Genomic DNA, 16,507 nt, shown 5'->3' on the forward strand with positions numbered 1-16,507 from the left:
TTATTAACAAACAATTTATTACATACATATTTATACTGCGTGTATGAGTGTGTGTGCGTGTACTAAGGGACACATATCTGTGGAACAGCACATACCTCCCAAATCACACATTGAACCCATGCCTACTAAAATCAAAGGATATCAGTAGTCCAGCTGCTTTTGTATGTTGACTGTCTGGCATACTTAGAGGTCAGCTAGCGATCTCTCATTATGTCAGCAATTTGACCGATCATCTCCACACATTGTCGTACGTGGGATTAATGTAAACTCCGTTTTTGTGGTGGAGTCTGATAAGCGGCCCAAATTTGATGAAAGGTTCTTCTTCTTTCACAATGAAGTATGCATATCTTTATTTTCAGCTGCTTCCTCTTCTCCTCAGACTGCAGAACTTGCCTCCTCAAGGCTGCTCACACAGAGCCTGATGGTTTCTCCTGTCTCATCCAGAGCACTGGATATGCCGCCATGAGATGTTATGTTTCGCTACACTATCTCTTTTCAGATTAGTGATGGGCATTCCGACTCTTTTCATAATTGGTGTTAAAACAATTCTAATTAAATTATGAAATGAAATTATACTCTACCTTAACCACAATTTATTTAAAAATGCATTGATTTGTTAAGAAAAATAATACTATTAAACATTTGCATTTAAAGTATAACTTATTGTATATAAACAAAGTGCATATAAATCTAACCAATCAAAACGAATACAATCTGAACAGCATAATAGACAGGGTCACCGCTGGCCAAATTGATGCCCTATGCGTGATATGAGCGTGATGCGATCGTCAGTGTTCCGCAACTGCTTTCGGGTCCTTGAATAACGTATAGCGAATGAGTAAGGGCAGCCGGTGGACTTTCTGGTGCCATCCTAGGGTAAGATGGTGCCCCCCTAGGGAGCTGATGCCCTACGCAACTGCATAGTATGCATGTAGGTAGCGGCAGTACTGATAATAGAATAATGCACCATATCAAAGAAAAATAAATAATTTGCAAAACTGCAGCATCCCACAAATTGAAATAAATGTAAAAAAGAAGGATGTTATTTCACGTGTGCATTTAAAGTATAACTTTTCAATGTACATAACTAAGTGCATATAAATGTTCAATACAAAATTCAAATACAATCTGAACAACATAAGTCGGCTCCGCCCTCCCTCACGCATCTTTGGTTCATTGGTTGACACTGCGTGTCTGATTGACAGGAACAACAGGTGAGGCTTTTAGTCTGACTAATCTGACAGTCATAACTTTTGATTATTCGTATCTTAATTTGTATTTAAATATTTGTATAAATATATTCTGATATGCGAGCCGGCTCCCAACGTTCACCTACAAGAGCCAACTCGTTCGCAAATGACCATCACCATTTCAGATGCGGGTTTCCTGACACGAAGGACGAGTTGCCCACCTGTTTCTGCCCTCTACAATATTTGCAGAACATGATGTTGTTTTCGAACTCTAGCCATGGGAACATTTTGAGCCAATTCGCATTGAATCTATATGTTCTCCCTTCACCGGCTACAGTGGATGTTGAAGTGACAGCTGTGGTCACGGTAGCTTTGCTCTCAGCATCCCTAACATTATTAAATTCCTCTTTCTCCTCATCTCTTTTTCGCTTAAAATAAAATGCGGTGTCGCCTATACCGATACTTTTTTTCCATTGTTCACCTTTCTCTCTCTGACTGGACCGCGTCATCACAGAAAACTCCGCTTGTGGAATGTGGGTTTTGTCATTTTTAAACAAATATCTTAAAAATGGGGGGTTACGTTTGTAATCTTTAAATCGCACACTGTGCTCGTAAATAATTTTTCCATTTCGCACATATCTATTTTTAGGGGCAAATGCGAGTGAAATACCCTGGTGAGGCCATTTATGTGCTTGCTGTGTTTTTCATGATTGCACTTGTATGAATCAATACATGACTTCATTATGCATTTCATCTGACTTAAGGGATCCTTTTTTGTGTGTATTTAAATTGATTCTGTAAACTGTTAATCTCTCGTTTTTTTTTAGGTTTAATCTGCGTTAGAGAATATTTGTGTATGAGTGTGATGTCTCTGGGTGTGGTTATTCTTCTTTTTGTTTCAGTGAGTGTACCTGTTGTTGAGTTGGTCATGTGTCTGGTTAATCTGCTCTTTGTTGCGGTTGTCTGATCCAAGCAGTTGTTGGGCCACTTTATTAACATCAGAAACACGAGTGCCCAATGTGTTCATCTCTGGCTCTAAAGTTTCAAACCTTCCATCAAACAAAACAACATTATTTCAATAGGTCTACAACAAAACAAATCCTATTATAGCAACAAATTACATAAACGTTTTCTGAACGCAAAATAAAATACATGTCATCGATTAAAGCACTGTAACAATTTTAATCAAACAGGCATTATTCTTTTCTTTGCTCACACCTCTGCTGGACCACCTCCAGGTCCTCTAGTTTGGAGGGGATCTCCATTTTGTGAAGCCATTGTTCTTTCTCTCCAACCCACAGCTGACAGGCGCTCGCTTCACTGAACATACGGTACAATGCAAGCGCTCCATCCAAGGCCTGTCTCCAAGATGATGACAACCCCTCTAACTCCTCATAACGCTGCTCTATTGCTGGGAGACGGCCCTCAACCTGTCAAAGAATGGATGAGACTTTTGAATACATATTATGGGTAATTTACATGTATTTAATTTTATTCAGACTGTTAATTCATCTTTTTTTCTGATGTACGTGTGTACCTGTGGTGACTGTACATAAGCAGCAGGTAGTGTTGAGGCCTGTTCATGCAGTGAGTCTATGAGTGATCGGTGACTCTGTATCTCCTCCTCCACCTCTCTCTGTTTTCTGGCTAGAGTCTGTGTGGAAAACTCATCATGGCCAACCTCTTGACTTGACACCTACAACAAAAGGAACAGAGAACAACAAAAAGGATTCAGTCTAATAAAAGAACACTGAAATCTGAATATAAAACTGAATAAAGTTTTACAGTGTTTTACAGAGAGTAAAAATGATCAAAAAGATCAAACAGCAATTTCCTAGAAACTAGGCAAGTCATCGAAATTATTTATGGTAAATATATTTTTAATATTGTATTAATTTCCAAACAGAAGGCTTGAAAATGACCATTTTAAAATTATCTGAAATTTTCAGGTTTTCCATGATGGTGGGAAGCCTGACAACAGAGCAGAATAGTGCAAAAAATGAGGCCACCTCATCTCAAAAGGTGTACTTCGGGTTTGTGAGACTTAATCTGTGTAATTTAATGTCTGAACAAAGCTGAATTCACAATCCAGTAGTAGCAAACAGTCAATAAAACATAAGAGTATATTCTAGTGTCTGATAAACTCTTTCTGGAGAGTACATTGACAGAGTGTCTTTGTTAAAATAACATACATTGTTCTGTTCTTTAAACAGAAATTTAAGGTAGAAGTCAGACATCTATGGTAGTAAAGTTGCCAAGATGAATGTAAAGCCAAGTATTATGCAATTAAGTTAAAATAAGCAGAGTTTAGCAAACGAGAATAAAGTTGTACAGTAGAGTACACACATAATGAAAGACAACTGAGTTACCAGTCTTAGTGTATCCAGAATCCAGGCCTCCATGTCATTGGCATCTGTCTGGAACTGATGGAAAGCTACAGACTCTTGTAACCCCAGCTCACGCAACTTAGAGACCTTCAGAAGGAGAGTTTGAAATGTCACTACGTTTCTGTATAATACTGCAGTTTAATCAATGAGTTCAAGTCTTCCTCTGGTTCTTTACCTCCTCCAAGTGTTCCCACTGTGCTCTCACATCCATAATACGCTCAGTCACCTCAAGTGCTCCAAAGTGCCCTTCCTTCACCAAAGCTTCTCCCCCGGCAATGCTGTTCCCCAGAGGGCCATACCGGGCTGCCATCTCGTCTCGAAAGGCCTCGTGTTTAGAGAGGAGGTGAAGAGCGGAGCTCAGGTCTTTTCCGTAATCTCCTCCAGACAGGATCTGCTCCTGCTCTCTAATCCAGGCTGCCTCCTCTCCCAGCTCCCAAAGGAACTGCCACAACTTTCGTGAGTCATCCAGGCAAGCTCTTCGTTCTGCTGCTAGCTGGCCCAATTCTCCATACGCTTGGCCCAGTAGATTCACCTTCTCCTCAACCAGTGTCGGGTCACAGGGCTTATAACCTACAGTCAGGAAAACACAAAAAAAATAAAATTTAAGGACCAGTTTTGATAGTGTTGATCTCATAACAAGCATGTGTGTGGGGGGCATATACTCACTCTGTTCGTTTAAAGTAAATCTCTTGGCTGCAGCCTGCACTGCTTTTACTCTCTCTGCCTGTGCTGATATATCAGCTTCCACAAGTGTGTGTTTTTGCAATAAGTCCTCAACATCATGAAGGTGTTTCCCATTGTCCTGAGATTGCAGACGACTCTAAACACACACACACAAAAACAATTAGGCCTGAATGCAAACATGTCTAAACACAAAGTGATCTCAAAAGACGTTTACATTACCCACATTTTACATAGCTTGCAAGGCAGCATCGTATTGACATTCCTCAAACATTCTGGTTAGGGTTTTCTTCTGTTTAACTGCTTGCCATGCAACCTTTGTTTTGTAGGTAATTTCACTCTTAAGTGTGCTATTTTTTTTGTAAAGTTTGTACTTCTTGAGAAATTTAACATTAAAGTGTGGAAATCTCATATCGACTTAAATTGATAGAATGCGCAGCATTCAAAATGAAACCAACAGTGGTGGCATCTTCGTTATATTTGCCTACTGAAATGTGACTAGTCTTTTTTCTTAGATATATTTGTATATTTTGATTGGTATTTTCTTCTTTGCAACCATTTCTAGGCACATTTAAACTACACATTGGCTATGAGTTTATTCTTGGAACACGTGTTATGTGACTTGCAGCATTGACAATGCAGCATTTACAAAACCTTTTGCTTGAACTTCTTTCAGGCAATGCAAGTTTTTAACTGTGACATAGAATCTGCAGTAAGTACACATGCCTCAAGAAACAAACAAATCTGTGAATCAGTACCTTCATATCTTCCATCCAGTCCATGATGTATCTCATTTCCTGTAGGAGGCGCTGCATATCTCTGTGTGCTATCAACCTCTCTCGTCGTGCTGCAAGTAATTCCTTCAGATACTCCCACAGTCTGAGAACATTATCCCTTCGTGCCAGTATGCGCCTCACTTCATGATATCCCTCTGCCTCTAGTTCACGAGCAACGGCTTCTACGGCAAAGACACGCTCACCGTACGCCTGGATGTCCGTCTCGATGGCCTCGTGCTTCCGGGTGGCTGCCTCCACAGCGCCCAGGTCAACACCAAAATTATCCTACAGGGGGCAATAAATCCACGTGATGCTAAAACATAATGACATTACTACATTTCCTCTACCTTTCATCCATTCTTTCTCTCACCTGTGAAACTAGCCGTTGGTTTTCACTGAGCCAGGTTTCTCTCATGGCTGCTTTGCGGTCAAACCGTGCAGCCAACATCTCCAACTTCTCCTGACGAATCAGCTCGTTTCTCAGTGCCAACTCCCTTTCATGTTCCGCCTTCTCCAACCTCTCCCATGCCTGCTCAGCCAAGCAAAAACACAAACACCCATCGATGTCACCAGAAAAAAATAACATTGGTTGATGCAGTTTCATATCTTGGAGCATTTCTTGAGTGTATACCTTGTTGATGTCAGAGATCAGTTTTCCCTCTCTTGGAATGTAGACTTTCTGATTGTTTGCTCTCATTTTACTTTGAATGGTGAAGAGCAAAACCTCCAAATTTCCCTTTTCAGTGAACCTGCCATAAACACACAGGAGTTAAGTGAGGGGTCTATCCCCAGTACTAACCTTTAAAATACTCTTTTACAGGGTTCCCACACTTTTTGACCAACAGACTTCAAAAACAATTTCATAACCTTTCCAATATTTTGAGATTTCTGGATAAGGATTTTTTTTAAATCATTATAATCAATCTGCTAATTCAAAGTTATTCAGACTGATTTGTGAACCTGGTTGACAGACTCAATGAAAAGAACTGTCTCTGACAAATCAGACATCACTATAGTTTGCCACTTTTAGTCTATACAAGATCTGTTTATAGCAGATAACATATTTTAGACCGAGCATACCCTAGACATTTCTATGTTCACTATAGAAAGTTCCATGACTTCTAGGATTATTTTATTTGTTACACCTTTTCTAGACCTGGAAAAACAACTTGATATTTCCAGGTTTTTCTTGACCATTGGAACCCTGCCTTTACAGTTGAGGATTTTTGGACTTTAACATGTGTGGACATGTGCTCACTTAGGTGGCTTCTCTACGGTGCGGTAGGTGTTGAAGGCCTGTAACTGGTTCTGAACCCCACTGAGCGAGTTAGCGAGCTGCCGGTCATTCAGGGTAACAATGGTCTGTTCAATCCACTGCAGCAACTCTGAGGCCAGAGACTCATATTTATCTATCAGCTGATCAGCCTCGATAGCATAGTCCAGCACCTAAAGAGACATAAATGGTCAAATATACTTCCATTCACTTTAAAGACTAGTTACCCACATTTATAGTTACTATCACTTTTTGAAATGCAACAGGTCAGGAAATGGCTTTGACTTTGTAAACATAAGGGTGGATTCACTTCAGAAATGCATAGAGGGGTTGTTATTGAATGTGAATTAAGTTGTTTTATCCCTCTCTCCACCTACCTTGCCAATTCTCTTCCCCTCTACGGCAAGTGCCTTCATTTTGCTGAAGTAGTGGTAGTATGTGGCCACATATGTGATGATAGATTTCTCATCAGGCTGGTCAACATTCACATCTAGAAAGACAGAGATTTTTATGATTGTTGTGTGGTTATGGTAGATCGATGTCAGTGAGCTAAATAATGGCCTTAATTCAACGTTCAACTTTTATTCAATCTCTTCATAAGGCATATAGTCTTACTTGATCTGTGGCCTTGTAATCCAGAGATCTCTGAACTTTCCCACTGATTCATGCACTGATAATCAGTGTTGGTGCTAGGGCTGGGTATCGAGTTCGATACATTTTAGGCACTGACCAAATTGCCTCTAAACAATCGAGTATCAAAAAAATGTCTTGTCGTTCGGAACCAAATTTCGATACCTAAGGGGTTAATCTCGTCAACGTCAGTAATAAGCATGTAGCATGCTAGATGTGCCCAAATATAAAAGTGTTGGTGATTGGCTGTATTAAGGCATCAGGGAAAAACACTAGTATCAGAAAATTCCAAAGAGTTCCAGGGCTGAGAAAGAATGTTATCAGTAACGTTGCTAACACTGTTCTACATAACAGACAAATACTAATTCGTAATAATGAGCCTTTAAAATATAATATTTACAAGCGCACTAATGAAGCGAGCCGCAGCAGTAATGATTCTGAATGTGTCCGAAAAAACAGAAAGAGACTGTCTGAACATTTTGTTAATTTATAGGTAGAAATGCATATTCGGGTTGAGCAAACAGACGATGATCTCGGGATCAATGATGGTCAGAGTGATCGCCAATAGCTGATGCCTTTGACCATGTCATGACGATATTTGACTAGTTTTCCCATTAATGTATTAAATTATTATTATCATTATTAGACTATTATTATTATCAAATTAATATTACAAATAATTTGCCCGTAGACACAAATACACGCATTTGAAGAAACACTCTTTATTATATTATTAAGTACAGATGGCATATATGACACGCTGATACAGAGGCGTGCAGTCTCGTGGAACACGTGCATTAAGGATCTCACTCTTTGTTCCTGCCTTCCGATTTGTATTTTTTATGAGTGCTGCAAATGATCTCAGACTTCTCAGTTCAGTTCACTTTATTTCCACAGAGCAGTTTATTGTGAACACAACTCTACAGCCTGTAAAATAATAAAAAAATATATAAAATAATACAACATGTATAAAATAATACAAAAACACATTCACCTCGAAACATGATTTATATTTCAGTGATTATTATCATCATTATAATTATTATTTTTACATTTATAATTGTTTTTGTGTCTTCATTTGTGTAAGTAATTTTCAGCCTGCATGTTTAGATGGATTCTTGGCTGACGGTAAATGGAAAGGTGGTTACGTGTACGTGTATATATATATATATATATATCTATATATATCTATCTATCTATATCTATATATATATATCTATCTATATCTATCTATATCTATATATCTATCTATCTATATCTATATCTATATCTATATATATATATATATATATGATTTGATCACTTTATTATTTATTTACTTTCTTGTTTGTTTAGTTTGGAGTGCAGTTTGAATTTATAAATGTATTTGATTTAAGTTTTTAATTTTTAAATAAATCATGTAATTTTCAATGCGAAATCAATAAAACAAGAATATTCACTAATCCCTAAGCCCGAGGTTCCCTCCTTCACATATATATATGTGAAGGAGGGAACAAAACAAATGTATTCACACATGATCTATTTTCCTGGATAACGAAATACCCGACGGGTAGAGAATGCACAGATGAAACTTCTTTGCCAGAGAGATGTTCACAACTGTTGTAAAGCCATCTTTATAAAGTTGAACAACACATTTTAAATGCACTTATTTTTTTCCAGTTTCATTTGAACTTTTAGTTAAAATAAATAAAAAATGAAGTTCAAAGTTTTAAAATCAAGGTGTGTTGCTTTATTGTGTAAGCGTAACCCTAACCATGTTTACCGAAAAGTATCCCATAGTAACACCTAGCATCCGACCAGCTTTAATACCGGTGTTTGTCGTTTTCCTGAGTGTTTTTTTTTTTTTTCTTCCGACCAAAGTATCGTTTAGGATCCGGTATCGAAAAATTTGGAACGATGCCCAGCCCTAGTTGGTGCACCCAAAAACAAACATAAACCATGGACAGTGTAGTCCAATTTACAAATTTAAGACTCTTATGGGCTGGTTCTTTTAATGAATCTGAATCATTCTAACAAATTACTCATTGAATCTGTCAGAGCAGTTACTAAATTCACTTTTGACTGACATACGGAAAGTTAAATCATCATAGCTAACATTCTTGACCCACTTAAAATTAACTGAGAACTGTTGCCATGCCATGTGTACTTGAGACTTAGTGTCATTTAATTACCAGTTGTTCATTTAAAGGTGCTGCAAGGGATTTTAGCCGTTCTGGAACTTCCATCAGACTAACCGTTGATTTAACCACGCCGCAACCTCCAAAACCCCTCATTCCAAAGATATACGCACAAACAGACAGATTAGAGACTGTTGTGTTGGAGCAGATGGAGGGCGATGGGTCCCTCTGAGCATTTCTACATCCAACCCTGAGCATTTCGCGGGAGCAGGAAACCATATAGGCACTTATACAAGCATACCTGGGCTGCCCTGTGCATGCGCACAATGATTGACAGTCAGAAAGTCTTCTGATTGGCTAAACAAACAATCTGACTGGGAACGGCAAAGATCTTTTACCCTGCTGTTTACCCAGCCTAGGACTGTTTCAGAGACAATTTCAGTGATATCTGACAGGTAATAGGGATGTTTTCTGCATTTAATTACATAACAAAAAAACATTACAGCACCTTAACTAAATTAACTAAATTAAAACACCACAAAAAACAGAATTCTCCTCCCAAAGATTTTGTGTGTGTATTATTTTATAGTGTGTACTAACCTTCTGGTGGCAGATATTTTTATTTAGTTTATTTATTTCAGTGTATGTGGAGGCAAGGTATTCTTGTGCGGGTAGTACATGTGCAATTGAGTGTATGTATTTGCAATTGATGCAAAAGTCTGTATCTCACCCTCAGGGTCAAGTAGCTTGGTAAGACCCAGCTCCTTCTCGGCCACGTTAAAGGCATTCTGCAGATTATAGTGGGCATTAGACCGTTTGAGATTATCAAAGTCAATCAAGTCTGACCTAAGAGAGAGAATGAGAGAGAAGACAGAGAAACAGGGACTAGATCAAATGTATGTCTTTGTCATTTGGATGCTGTAAAACACTTTCCCATGTTTAGTTTATAATTTTAGTTTGCCATCATAAGATTTCATAACACTGCAGTGCAATTCTTCAACAACAGAGGGAAGCACTCAAACACTCCATTAGGAAACAGATAAAAAAAAATAAAATAAATAAATAAAAAAACTTTTTCCTATTTAGGTCAACTTAATTCATCTTTTCTTTTTCTTCTCTGAAGAAAATTGCAGTGAACAGAAAAAACAAAGTTGCTAGAAGACAGCTTAAAGTGAAACAACAAAACATAAAAGGCTGGTGGGACAGATAAGGATGAGGGGAACAGCAGGCAACAGCAATCTTACAGTGCCCAACTAGTTCATAATGCAATGATTTAATCCACAGAAGAAAACAACCTCACTTCAAATGTAAAAATCATACAATACAGAAGATAAAACACTTTTACATCAGTCTTGTGTGTTACAGATGCAGAGAGTCAGTGTTGCTGCTAGATTAATTGAAATGATTGCACCAAGTCTGGTGTGACTAAACAAAAGGTTTAATATTTACACCGAATCCAAATTTATGCTGTCTGAAATTCTGGATAACTATCTGAAAAATGTAAAATGCAACCTTGCTTCTGATTGATCATCACAGTACAATATATCGATTGTGTGAAGGAGTTCATAACAATTGCCACCAAGTTTTTCGTACCGCAAATCTGGACTTGGAATAAATGGGCTTTTACACTTTACATGTCCTTTACAGGACATGGTTGCCTAAAGTTCCAGAATGCAGCTGATGGATGAAGCACCTGCAGGCCTCTCTCTATGTGTGGGAACATGCTGAAGAATGGAAGGGGTGGGGAGTGTGTGTGCACATGCTACTATGAGATAATCGTAGTCCTAACCAAAGCCTGATGTGTTTGAGAACAAAGGCCTTGTACCAGTGTACTTGTTATGTGTTTTGTGTGCATATTGCGCTCAAATCAATACCTGTGTTTGTGCACAATGGCGCTGAACGCTAGACCGTCTCTCCAGCTGGTGGAGAAGTTGTGGACGTTGACATTTGGGTATCTGCAGAGAGAGAGATAGTTCATTATTACAGAACCTTAAATAGTGAGGGCGTTCACTAAAGCACTAGTAGAACATGTTATATTCATTTCATATTCTCATTAATTTCTACTCTCTGGTCCACTCTCTTTATCCTCCACTCTTACCCTGCAGTCTTCATCTGACACCACAGCAGCAGAGCGTCTTTGGCTGATTTCTTCTCCTTGTTGTCTTCCGTCTCAACGCTAATGTCTTGGATCTTCAATCAAGCAAAACATAAAACAACCGTGTAAACTGATGTGGAATTCAACAAATCAAATCTTTACCTTATACAAAAAGTTAGGATGAATTGGAAGTCCATAAGTGATTTAAACCCAACAATGTCAAATACTTGATCAATGAAACTTTTCACTGCCAAACATATCATCTTTCACTGGTCTTGAACAAGCATTTCCATATTGTGTATCAGATTTACTGCAAATTAAAATGAAACATTTAACTACATGCAAAATATAATATAGCAGAAAAAAGTAACAAAGCTTCCTTGCAGCAAATATTAACAGGCTCCTGTTTACTCATGTAAAGCTAGACACACAGCTATCTACAGCCTATAAATATATGGAACAATACAGGAGAACTCTTGCAGAGAGAAATCTTAAACCAGACATCCCATGACCTGAATAACCCCAATCATACGCACATGCACAGAGAAAAAAAACACTGGCATGCTCTATTAAGTCTATTAATGAAGTAATCTTGATCCATTCCAGAATATGTCAGTACAATCAATTGTAATCTGTCTGGATTCATTCCAGACAAATTCATTCATTTTGTAAAGAATGCAAAATGGTTCAATTTCATATCATCTGTAATTCTGTTGTTTCAACTTTATTATTTTTTTCAGTTTTATTCAAAATAATAAAACATAAATCCCAAACATCTTTACAAACTAATTGGAAGCACTCATGAAAAACAGCCTGGATCATTGGGATTTGATAATTAGCATGTTTCAATTAAGTGAATTTTGAGCCGCTAATATTTTTGCAATAAAGCCACACACAACAACATGCTAATTAGAAATATCACGAATAGTGACGACTGATTGAGCTGCCTGGAAGACAAACAAAAAAACAGAACTGGGATGTGGGACGAGACAAAAGATCTCAAAAAGCTCTGAAGCAGGTAATGATAAACTAACTAAAAAGCCTCTTCCACATCAATACGTTTTTGTTTGAAAGTGCATCTTTTTCTCCACGTTTTGGCCTTCAGTCCACAAAGAGATAGAGTTTTGACAGTGAAAGCGGTTTTTGTAAACGGTCTCTCAAGTGGATAATTTTGAAAATGCAGTCATCACCTATTAGAGCGGACAGGGCAAACGGAGATATTAGAAAACGATGTGGTCATGTGGCGCAGTCATGTGATCTATAAAACCCCCAAAATTACGATGGCGACCCATGTTGTAGCGTTGTTATTGTGCCTGCTGTGATAGCATTGTTAAAGGTAAATGTTACTTTGTACAACCTTCATATTGCATACCTTCAAAATTTGACGGCTACGGAACACGTGGACAATTGCGTTTCAGACCGTACATGGAACGGCGATTTTTTGCATGTGCAGTAAGGGGATTTAAGAGTGTTCAAATGTTTCCGTGTGGACGAGCAACTTTTGGGAAATGCTTGAAAAGTGTGGACGTGTGGCAGTGTGGACAGAGCGCATTTAGAAAACGAAAATGCTGTTTTCAAATGTATCCGGATTAATGTGGATGTAAACCTTAGTCCAAAATTAGGATTATATTTTAATGTGGAATCAACTGGGCAGCACAAAATAATCCAAGCAAAACACCTCTGATGTGTGGTGAGCCACTGACATATGACTGATCACAGATTTAATATTCATTTTATTTAATCAGTAATTCAGCAGTAATTTCTTTGATCACGGTTTCTTTGCACAGCCTTATAAACTCTTCACAACAGAATCACTATTTCTACTTGTTACTCTCTCCGTATCATGCTCTAGCAGAAACCACACCCTTTTTACAACCTACTTGGAAACGAAGGATTATGGTCCAGATGAGACCGAGTGTGAGACGGTGGTTTCCATCAACAATGTCATGAGAACCCATGTTCTCCAGATGAACCTTCTGTTCTTTCAGGAACTGCAAAGCCTTGTCAACATTCTCCAGACAGTGGATGCGCATACGGCCCTTAGTGGGCTTTGGCTGAGAGAGAATGAAGAATTAAACAAGTGCATGGATAATTAAAGTCAGCATTTGATTTATAAATGGACAAATGAATAGAACAACAAAGGGTCAGAAAATGTATTTATAAAATATTAATTTGATGGATGGATGCTGACCAGTTGTTCCCCGGAGAGAACCTCCAGCAGCCGGATGAGCATGCGTCCATCTCGGAGGTCAGTATACAGGTCACCGATCCTGCAGGTCACGCGGCCCAGGTGAGAGTTGACCCACTTGGTAAAGGTCTTCTTCTGCACTGCCTCTCTTTCATCTGGTCAAAAAACAAAGCACTCTACTTTCATTTGGCTATACACGCACACACTTTTTAAATATTTATTTATATTGACTCATAATAGAAGGTTTCATAATAGGACATATATTCTGATGCATACGTTTACAGAAAACTTGCAGGTCATAATGCCTTCAAACACTACAACTACCAATAAAGACACTTATACACACACAGGGTACAAAATTCATAAGCAGCAAAGACTGCAACAGCATTTTAGAAATAAAAACACAAAAACATAAACAAACAAACAAACAAACAAACAAACAATAAAAAATTAAGAAAGAAGTACATCCCTGTTTTAAAGACGGAGCCAACAAGATTTAACTGCTAAATCCAAAGTCAGGCCAATATTTTACAATTTGTCATAAAATTAACATTCATAAAAGACTATTTGTGCAGTGGCTGAGGACTGACTGTAACTCTAAACTTTATTAAAACAACTCAATTACCGCAGAGCACTGACATCAATGACTGATGACTGCTTGCATTAATTAGAGCAGACTTCATTCACACCAACCAATTATTTGAGAGGAGGGGAGGGACTAAGGCACAGTGGAGCTAGAGAGCTGTGTGAAGTGATAAAGCATATCGTTTAAATAAAAAAAGGTTTCTCTAAAACAATGAATGATACAGAGAGACAGACAAAAATAGAATGACTAAAATGACAGGATTGTGAACAGGAAAAGAACAAGAGAAATGGAAAAGGCAGAAATGCTTGATATGAATGCGGACAGATGAGTATCTAATGAGCAAACAAGATAGTGTTACACGAACACAGTATTATTGTTGCAGACCTCTGTGAAAGCATATGGGGCTGGTCAGTAAGAGGCTCAGCCCACTGCTGTCATCTGATTGACCTTTACAGAGGAACAGCAAGCTGTTTATTACAAACACCATTACTTTCTCCACCTCACTACCAACTATATACAGAAAGTCAGAGTGTGACAAAGAGAGAGCATGGCATGTTGTGTAGCATAGGCTAATACGACAAGATAATTCCTATAACAGGTCTAAATGAAGCATGTAATTGAATTGCTGATAAGAAAAATGTTATGAGCTCAAAACGCATCAGCCATAAAGCAAACACTGCAATGAAATACACAATATAACACAAGAGCACTATAGCAGCGCGAGGTAACACAAGGTCAGCATTAGAGCCATCTGGTCGCAGATCTTATCAAACAAACACACACTGTTCTCCATTAGAATGAAGCTTGTTATTTCACATGGAATTGGATCAAAGTCAACACATGTAAACACAAGGATAAATGTACACCTGTGTAGGTACGACTGAATACAAGCCAGTGATTGACTATAAGACCACTGCAGATAAAAGAAACAAAATCTGAAATATGTGTGTGTCGGTAATGGCCTGATCCTGGTAAGACTGGACAGATTAGAAACCTATTTCTGAAAGAAGCACGTACTCCACACACACACACACACACACACGCACATGTGCACACACACGCATTTAAGGTGATGGAAACAGTATATTCGCAAAACAAATGGCATGTTTTGATCACTCTTGCACATGTTAGGAGTGTGCGATAGATTGATGTGACTGACCCCACAAAATGTCTGACCCTGGCACAAATAGCCCTTGATATTAGGAAGTGTTTAACCAACAGCAGGTCATTAAAGTGGGTCTTCACAATCCACCAGAACAGTTCTGAGAGTGGAGGCTGGCGACGTATGGCACCGCAGCCATTTCAGCCCTCATTATATCAGATAACACACTTATTCTGTGGCATCTCCTGGTTACATTTAATAAAACAATGTACATCTGCTCCATCAAGACAAGCCGGCACCTTCAAGAAAACGTGCATGATGTAGTGGATGGAAACGATTCGCCTTTACTTTAGTTGAAATTTTAAGAAATGCGCTTTCAAACATTTATCTAAACATTTAGATGGAAACCCAGCTAGTGTCACATACACAGGCACATACACACAAAGTGACAACAATCTCTGGACAACATGAGGACATGGGTAATTCTCACTAAACCTGTCAAGAAAACAACTTGGTCATATTTAACCACAAATCAAAAAATATATATTGGGATACATTAAGTTAGATCAGGTATAGAACAAGCAATAGAACTGAACCAGTCCTAAAAAAGTATGTGAAAGTGTATATTTTACTTTTTAATATTTTTTTTGTCATCGTTATTATAAATCACATATTAACTTTTTAAAAGAGATATTCTACATTCTATAAATGTATACTATGAAATTGTATAATAAAGATGTCACTGTTTGAAATAATGTGTACAATCTACAAGTAATAATGTCAAGTTTATATTAATTTGAATTACAGGCGCTAAAAAAAGTTACTGTAATTTTTCCGAGATCAACAAGCATCTCAGACTCTAACAGTGTTCAGCTTTATTAACGAGAGAGAAGTCTTTTTTTAATCGCATCTGTGCTGTGTGATTAAAATGGATATTTCTTTATACATTTTTATCTGACTGAAAAGAACAGAAAGGATATTAAAAGACACATTATCCAATGAAAGTGGAGTGTGCCTCATCTTTGATGGGCACATATTACACACACAAATTTTCTTTTTAATTTCAAGCACATTCCAAAACAACAGGGATTGTCTAGGTATTCCAGTCCTTAAATGTCTAAAAGCTACACTCAAGCACTTTTAGCACTTCAAGGACCTTGTGAAAACACTTTAAACAGTGTAGAACAATAAAGCGCAGTAGGGCTTAAATCAAGCGATAGAGAGATTAAGATGCTGCACACTCAAAATTGTCTAAATTTGTATTGATATGTTTCGTAATTTTCTTGTTTTGTGAAAATAATGTCACAATGAAAAAAAATCAACATTAATTTAAGCAAAATATAATTTATTTAAAATTTTTATGTTAAATATAACCCGTTTAATTTATTCAATTGAAATCAAGCATCATTGCATACAGTATGTGTATGTTTCTATGCGTGTCTTTGTGTCAATGACATGAGCAGAGAGCACACATAGCATGTC

At 37.8% G+C, this 16,507-nt stretch overlaps 1 protein-coding gene across 3 annotated transcripts in view; it reads right to left on the minus strand.

Annotated features, from left to right (window-relative positions):
• The window catches only part of LOC127623875 (spectrin beta chain, non-erythrocytic 1-like), a 122,602-nt gene that overhangs the window by 22,645 nt on the left and 83,450 nt on the right, over positions 1-16,507 (minus strand). For all 3 annotated transcript variants that reach the window (XM_052098458.1, XM_052098465.1, XM_052098472.1), the window contains 16 exons: positions 13,341-13,492; positions 13,030-13,203; positions 11,153-11,244; positions 10,929-11,009; positions 9,785-9,900; positions 6,685-6,797; positions 6,293-6,480; positions 5,666-5,783; positions 5,405-5,563; positions 5,017-5,319; positions 4,244-4,397; positions 3,753-4,147; positions 3,560-3,664; positions 2,728-2,886; positions 2,409-2,620; positions 2,102-2,239 (listed from right to left, as the gene is read on the minus strand). In XM_052098458.1, the coding sequence (XP_051954418.1) occupies positions 2,102-2,239; positions 2,409-2,620; positions 2,728-2,886; positions 3,560-3,664; positions 3,753-4,147; positions 4,244-4,397; positions 5,017-5,319; positions 5,405-5,563; positions 5,666-5,783; positions 6,293-6,480; positions 6,685-6,797; positions 9,785-9,900; positions 10,929-11,009; positions 11,153-11,244; positions 13,030-13,203; positions 13,341-13,492 (2,659 nt within the window). The remainder of the gene's footprint in view (positions 1-2,101; positions 2,240-2,408; positions 2,621-2,727; positions 2,887-3,559; positions 3,665-3,752; positions 4,148-4,243; positions 4,398-5,016; positions 5,320-5,404; positions 5,564-5,665; positions 5,784-6,292; positions 6,481-6,684; positions 6,798-9,784; positions 9,901-10,928; positions 11,010-11,152; positions 11,245-13,029; positions 13,204-13,340; positions 13,493-16,507) is intronic.

Source organism: Xyrauchen texanus, chromosome 3 (assembly GCF_025860055.1).
Source record: "Xyrauchen texanus isolate HMW12.3.18 chromosome 3, RBS_HiC_50CHRs, whole genome shotgun sequence".
NCBI classification, from domain to species: domain Eukaryota; kingdom Metazoa; phylum Chordata; class Actinopteri; order Cypriniformes; family Catostomidae; genus Xyrauchen; species Xyrauchen texanus.